The 7,052-nt window shown below is 33.6% G+C and overlaps 1 protein-coding gene across 3 annotated transcripts; it reads left to right on the forward strand.

Moving 5' to 3' along the window:
* The first annotated feature begins 882 nt into the window (after positions 1–882).
* LOC130712207 (serine/threonine-protein kinase ATG1t) lies at positions 883–4,826 on the forward strand. 3 transcript variants are annotated; one of them, XM_057562053.1, is made up of 9 exons: positions 883–1,264; positions 1,411–1,528; positions 1,630–1,688; positions 3,101–3,165; positions 3,283–3,379; positions 3,445–3,525; positions 3,618–3,729; positions 3,817–3,933; positions 4,359–4,826. In XM_057562053.1, the coding sequence occupies exons 1-8, from the start codon at positions 986–988 to the stop codon at positions 3,882–3,884; spliced, it is 879 nt and encodes a 292-aa protein (XP_057418036.1). In that variant the 5' UTR covers positions 883–985; the 3' UTR covers positions 3,885–3,933; positions 4,359–4,826. The 3 variants fall into 3 exon arrangements, with proteins under 3 accessions (XP_057418036.1, XP_057418041.1, XP_057418030.1); XM_057562058.1 differs by having other exon boundaries at positions 4,420–4,826; XM_057562047.1 differs by lacking the exon at positions 4,359–4,826 and having other exon boundaries at positions 3,817–4,324.
* The last annotated feature ends 2,226 nt before the right edge of the window (positions 4,827–7,052 follow it).

A 7,052-nucleotide genomic window follows, 5' to 3' on the forward strand; every position in this document is an offset into this window, starting at 1 on the left:
TTTAATCCATGTGTATTTAAAAAAAATATAATTGCCATGTGGAATAAATGACTCAGCAAAAATTGTGCCACATAGGCTGGAAACACAAGTAGGGACTTATTCTGATTAAAAAACATTTTCCAGGGATTCGGAATCGGAAAAAAAATTTCAGGGCCTTATTTTCATACGGCAGACAATTCCAGGGACCTACAGAGTATTTAAGCCAAATCTTTAATAGTGTATTGGGCTTAATTGCAATTTGACTACCAAATATTTAAAACAAGCAATTAAAATTGAGTTTAGCCGTCTCAATTCTTCATTTAAACAACTTTTGAAAGTGTCCATTAGCACTGTGAAACTGCGACCAAAACGCATTTTGAAAGTGCGTAATGAACGCACCTTAAATGTGGGTGATGGGCGCACTTACAAAATGTGTTTTGGTCGCACATTCAAAGTGTGAGCGAAAAATCAAATGGGTTGGTGTAGTGGTTCAACACTTCATCCTTTAAGCAGGTGGTTGGGGGTTCGAACCCCAACTCTTGCGAATAGAAAAACTCCTTGGCCAGCCCCTACCGCTTAGTGCGCTGACCGTGGGGCAAGGGATTAGTCTCACGGCTGTATGCTGTGGGGATACCTTATTCAAGACCAAAAAAAAGTGAGCGAAAAAAATTTATAAAAGGTATTTTAGGATTTTACGAATTTAACAAGGTCCAAATAGCTGTCGGGGGTTCGAATTAGAGTACTCATGTGTAAAATAGAAAATAAAAGGATGCTATTGAATGATTGTGTAAAACCATTTACACTATTCGTGCATAGAAATTAATCTCAATTGTTTTTACCACAAATTAAAAATAAATGTCTGACTGATTGATTTTCACCTACGTGTCTGTTAAAGAGAGACAACAGAACATTCGAGTGATAGAAACAGGGGAAACACAAACACCAAAGAAGGGAGACAATGATCATGGTCATGGTAGTTGAAAATGCGCTATTAGATTGAACAGTAATGGAATGTTTTTGTGAAGAAGGCCAAGGAAAATTGACGAGGTTGGTAACAGTGGGAGCTGGAGAAGAAGATTACTACATTTTGAAGTCCAAAATCGGAGAGGGTTCTTCCTCTGCAGTGTGGAGAGCAGAGCAACGACCAAGCGGTGAAGAGGTGGCGGTGAAGCAGGTCCTCCTCTCTAAACTCAATCCTCGCCTCAAAGCTTGCTTGGACTGTGAGATCAATTTTTTGTCCTCTGTTAACCACCCCAACATTATTCGCCTTCTCAACTTCTTTCAGGTCCTCCTCTGTTTCCTTTCATGATTTTCTGTTTTATCTTCCTACCCATTTTGTTAATTTTGATCCTGAAATGGAACATGTTGAAAAGGTGTAATTTTCTTTTGTTGGGGTTAGTTTGAAGCTTGTTATTTTTGTTTGGTGGTTAGGCTGATGGATGTGTTTATCTGGTCCTGGAGTTTTGTGCTGGTGGGAATTTGGCTTCTTATATTCGATGTCATGGGAGAGTTCAACAACAAACTGCCAGAAATTTCATGCAGCAGCTTGGTAACTTTTATCTGGGTTTGTCTATGTTATTGTGAAATGTTGCTTTAGGTACTGGTGCATACTAGCATGGAAGTTAACTTAACATGAGTTATGTGATACAGGGTCTGGTCTAAAAGTGTTACACTCACACGGCATCATTCACAGAGACTTGAAACCTGAGGTAAAATTCAACTACTGCTTTTCCTGACTTTGAATAGAGCATAGTGCAGTTTTAAGAATGGAAAACTTGAATGTTTTATGTAGTGCATTATTCACTTGAAGGGTTTGGCAGTTGAATGATGCAAGTTGAGAGTGTGTGAGATGTACAATTAACTTTTTTCTAGATGCACACTTATCTCTATTGGAATAAGTAGCACTGTGTGTCACAGTGTTTAAAGATTTAGATTTAGGATTGGGAGACTGGTTTTAGATTCCGATCTGAGCAGCTTTGACATCTTTGGCAACATTGTTTTTTATGCAACAATGAGTTTTGAGGTTGCTTCGTAATTCACCAGTATTAGTAATACTGGTTTGAGGGTGCTATTGATGTGCAATTGTATTGGTTTCAGTTAGTTAATTTATGGTTTCTTTATGTCCCTTATCCATTACAATTTGAATGAAATTTAGGAATGTCTAATCGGTTCTGTCATCTCACAAAAGTAGGTGTCAAATTGGAGGGGTTTTGCTAAGCAATTAGATTATTTGATGCAGTTTACCCCTAACCAATTTGAACCCCATTGTAATTCCCATTTTGTCCGCGGCCTTTGTTGCTTGCAAAAACACCTCCTTGGCCTCTTTCCAGCAGGTTTGAATGGTCCCAAACATAATGGGGTTCTATCTTTGTTATGGATGAATGATGATTGAAGAGGAGTATGCGAAGTAACCTATAGCTGGCTGAGTTCAGCATCAAGTCAAATACCAACAAAGCAATATTGGCCTGTAAAAGGTCAAGTAGTCTTTGGTTAGTAGGCAAATTGAAGATCGCTCTCTTCCTCTAGGTTTAGATGCTCAGGTCTTTTCTTGGTGTGGTACAAAAGACTAGATTCTGAAAAAATTGGGAGGGAGTCTTGCTTGCATGGAAAAATGAATCAAGAGTTAGCAATGCCATGGGGCAATATATTACAGTGATTTTCAGTTACAAAGCTCACATAACATCTAAATTTTAATTTTGCATCTATAAGCACCAAGATGTATCGGTTTAATTTTGCAACTTGCAAATAATGCAAAAGAGAGAAAAAAAAGGTGTTATTTTTCATTTACTCATTTTGCTTGCAAAAATTTCCATTTTCTCTACCCAATAAGGATTTGGTTATGACTTATGAGGCATTTGTAACAGTTTTGTATATAAGCATTCGTTCCTAATAATATTTCTGTAAGTCATTTAGGTTAAACAGACATCAAAGTGATTTCAGATTGTCTATTGAGGGGCAAAACTTTGGGAAAACAAGAGAAAGGAAAATTGCTGTTTTTCTTTTTACAACAGAATGGTCTAGTCATAAGAATAATTGCTCTGTTACTGATAATATATTTGTAGTTACTATCATATTAAGATCAGAAACAAATTTGTTTGCATTGGTGTTATTTTTGAACCAGAACATTTTGCTATCAAGCCATCAGGCTGATGCGGTGCTAAAGATAGCTGATTTTGGTCTATCAAGGTAGTATCAGTTAAGGGGAATGCATATGAAGGGGAAGACTATTTGCAGATTTATTTACATTTTTTTATGTTATTACTCTTACTATCTTCTTAACTTTTTCCCCTTGAATACAATAAGGAAAATCACACGCCCAGGTGAGTTTGTTGAGACTGTTTGTGGTTCTCCGTTATACATGGCTCCAGAAGTTCTTCAGTTTCAGAGATATGATAACAAGGTACCAACTCCTCTTACTTTCAACATTAATCCACCTGGTTTACTGAAATTTACTTAATGATGCAGGTAGATATGTGGAGTGTTGGAGCCATTCTTTTTGAGCTTCTAAATGGCTATCCACCTTTTAATGGCAGAAACAATGTTCAGGTAACTCCATAACTTCGAGCAACAAAATGAAAAATATTCAGAATTGTTCGTCGGCGATCACTGCTAATATAAAGTAAATTTATTGATTGCAGCTGTTGAATAACATTAGATCCTGTACCAGCCTTCCATTTTCTCCGCTGATTCTCTCAGGACTGGATCCTGACTGTCTTGATATTTGTTCAAGACTACTATGCTTAAATCCAGGTTATGCCTATTTCATATTTCACACATTTTTTTATTCACTCAATTTGGAAATCTAAGTATTTCAGAAGTATTCGAACCCTGTTGCAGCGGAGCGCCTTTCTTTTGATGAATTTTACTGGCATAGCTTTCTGCGAAGAAAATTGATGAGAACTTGACAGCATTCCTGGATTTCAAGTGTTCATGATGTTGATCTTTTCCTAGCAGGTCTTCTTCAAAACTATCAAAATCATCAATTAATATTTTTCCATCTTTGATTTCTCCCCTATGAACATTGGATCAGTGTCTCGAATCACTTATGGGGATCATCTCTTGCTATTTTCTTTGATCACTTATGTACCCGAAGATATTCACTGTTTTGCAAAAGCCTTTTCTTGTGCTGCAGATTTTAATATTTTCAAGTTGTATTACAGAGAGAAATACAAAATAAATCATATTCATTAAATTTGGGCAGATTAGACCATGATGAAACAGTAATAACTGTTTCATTATTTGCTGACACAAATCTTATTTTATCAGTTTAATTTGAGTATTTCCTTTCACTGCTGGCTTCAACTGAACTGCTGTTGGGTTTGCTTGTTTTGTATTATTAAGCAAGAATGTGATTAAATTCTTCCTTGTTGAATTGCAAGTTCTTCAACCTGATCAAGGAGCTTTGTTATTGAAACAAATTTATTATAATGGCATGTAAAGCATACATGGAAGGTGTTCAAGTTGGATGTGTGGTCAAAGGTGGGGTTCAGGATATTGAGGAGGGTAATGGAAGCTGCTCATAGGAGTTTAAAAACTCTTTAGCTGGGATATATGAAGAACTTTGTCAAAGCTTTTGCAAATGTGGAGCTAAGGACTGTGAGAAATTCCTATTTACTGGGGAGGCTAAAAAGTAAAAGCTCATTCTTCTCTTGGAAAATGCAATTGAGACTTGATAACCATACACGCAGGTTTCTGTTTTATGTTAAACAGATAAACTTTCATAATCATCGAACAAAGCCTGCACATAATCTATATATCTACTAGTGTTTTTACCCCGTGCGTTGCACGGCGAATATTAATCTTATTACTTAGGCACGTAATAATGAATCGACGATCTCGAAAAAATGAGTATTCAACCAAGCAAAATCACAATGAGTATCACACAATTTGCAAAATTTATCAAAAACTTCGTATATATATATTTAATCCTAAATATTTTGTGAAAAACATTTTTAAAATTGTGAGGCATCAATTTGGAGGCATCGATTTTGGCTAGATCGTCGATTCTTGAAGCCATCAGACGAAATGATAATTTCAAATATACCAAGTGCTGGAAAATTGATGAAAATGTTGGAGGAGAAATGTAACTTAAGGGGGTTTATATAGTTGAAATTAGGGTTAATGATGACTAAAGTTGTCAAGAATATTTCATTCCCAAATATAATATGTATTTTTAATTCAAAAACAGTTTTATTTGGCACCCAAAAAATCAAAGTGTATCGTACATACATCCGTATTTCTATTTAATGATTATACAAACATATAATCAGCTTTATAAAGTAACAACACACGCATATTATGTTTAAATATTTTAACTTTTTCGAAACTTAATGACTTTGTAATTAGGGGAATAAAACTTACTTGGATTAATTTTTTTACAATCATTAATCACCTTAATTATTGTTTTAAAATTGGAAACCATTAATTATAAATAAAGTTAATAACGTAATTTTGGCTCATAATTAATTGCATGACTATTTGAAATTTGGCCTAATATTGATGTGTAGTAAAATACTTTCAATTCAATTTTAATTTATGTTAAATAAGGAAATCAATGTTTTCTCTTTTGTAAATATTAAATATTAATTAGTATTAAATATTGTATTATGCTTTTTTAAAAATGTTTTCAAATTAAATGTTGAAATTTGTCAATGATACAAAATTAAATTAAGTGATGGTAATCAACAGTTATAATTAAACTGTTTAGAATTAATCAATGAGATTCGAAAAATAATTTCCTTAAATAAATTGTCATTGCATTATAATGTAGTAAATTATTTCAAATGGGTTTAAAATAGACCGGCTTCTATCTACACAATGACCTTGCTTAGCCTATTTTTCATGTTTTTGCTGGTTTTTTAAATATTAAATCGAATATACCATTAAGTGAGGTTTTCCTTAAATAGAAAGCTAATTAATTTAATAAGTAATGTATTATTTAAAACGTTTTTTTCTTCATTTTAAAAAAGGAAATTATTTCAATACATATTTGCACTTATTTACGTCATTAATGAGTTTATATAAGGAAATTGAAGGAATTAATGAATTATTTTCGAATAATATTTCCTAAAATAAATAATCAATGCATTAAAAACTTATTAATTATTTTACATGGGTTTTAAAAAAAAACGTATATTATAAAAAACCGTAATTTATTAATAAACCTTGAATATAAAAAACCTTGAATACTATTAAAATAAACATTGAACCGTAATATAATAACCTTGTATATTATACTGAAGTTCTCTATATTAACTTAAAATATTACGTTATTAACAATTCAAACATTACATATTTAACTCTATTTATAATTTCTTCATTTAATGAGGGACAAACAAACAAAATTATAGGGAATTCTGTGCAAATAATTAATTTGTGTGAGTTGCTCTGACTGTGACACTTGTCAGCCAGAGAGGGGATGTGTTGAAATGGATTCTTGGAATGTCATGTGTAAAATTGTTTTGGATAACGATTTTCTTTTTAATAGTACCAAGAGTCTGAATATCAAAGTTGATCTTGAATGGATGCTCGGTTGGGCGAAAATCACGTCCGCTTTCGCCAACACCAAAGTAGGAAATCTGGTATACTTTTTCTTCAGTTAGCAAAGACCGAAATCGATAAATCAAAGTCTTCCTAACAGTAGCTTAAATCTTGCAGCCCTGAAATTTTAAAAATATTCAAACTAAGCAATTTATGAATGCATTGAAAAAATTACGTTAAAATTTTTTGAATCCAAAACAAAAAATGGTATACCTTGTCACCCATAAGTATCATGTCCATTGAAAAGGTTAGCTTTGAGCCATATAAGCTCGGACTTAGCCATAGATGATTGACTTTCGCAACAATAATCCAGGTTTCTTTGGAGGCATCCACTTTGGCCAGATCGTCGATTCTTGAAGCCATTAGCATGAAGGTTAATTTGAAATATGCAAGGAATGATGGAAAATGCTGGGAATGGTGGAGGAGAAATGTCACATAAGGGGGTATATATAGTCTGAAATTAGGGTTCACTATCTGATTCTTTTCCCTATGATTGATCAGTAATAAAAGCAGCGGTCAACGTTTTCCTCATT

Source organism: Lotus japonicus, chromosome 1, assembly GCF_012489685.1.
Source record: "Lotus japonicus ecotype B-129 chromosome 1, LjGifu_v1.2".
Taxonomy (NCBI): domain Eukaryota; kingdom Viridiplantae; phylum Streptophyta; class Magnoliopsida; order Fabales; family Fabaceae; genus Lotus; species Lotus japonicus.

Bases quoted from the DNA above. Each gene is read 5' to 3' on its own strand.
- LOC130712207 (XM_057562053.1), top strand. From the start codon at position 986: ATGGAATGTTTTTGTGAAGAAGGCCAAGGAAAATTGACGAGGTTGGTA. The intron at 1,689-3,100 runs GTAAAATTCAAC...TTTTTGAACCAG, and splicing joins ACAGAGACTTGAAACCTGAG to AACATTTTGCTATCAAGCCA. The intron at 3,166-3,282 runs GTAGTATCAGTT...GAATACAATAAG, and splicing joins GCTGATTTTGGTCTATCAAG to GAAAATCACACGCCCAGGTG.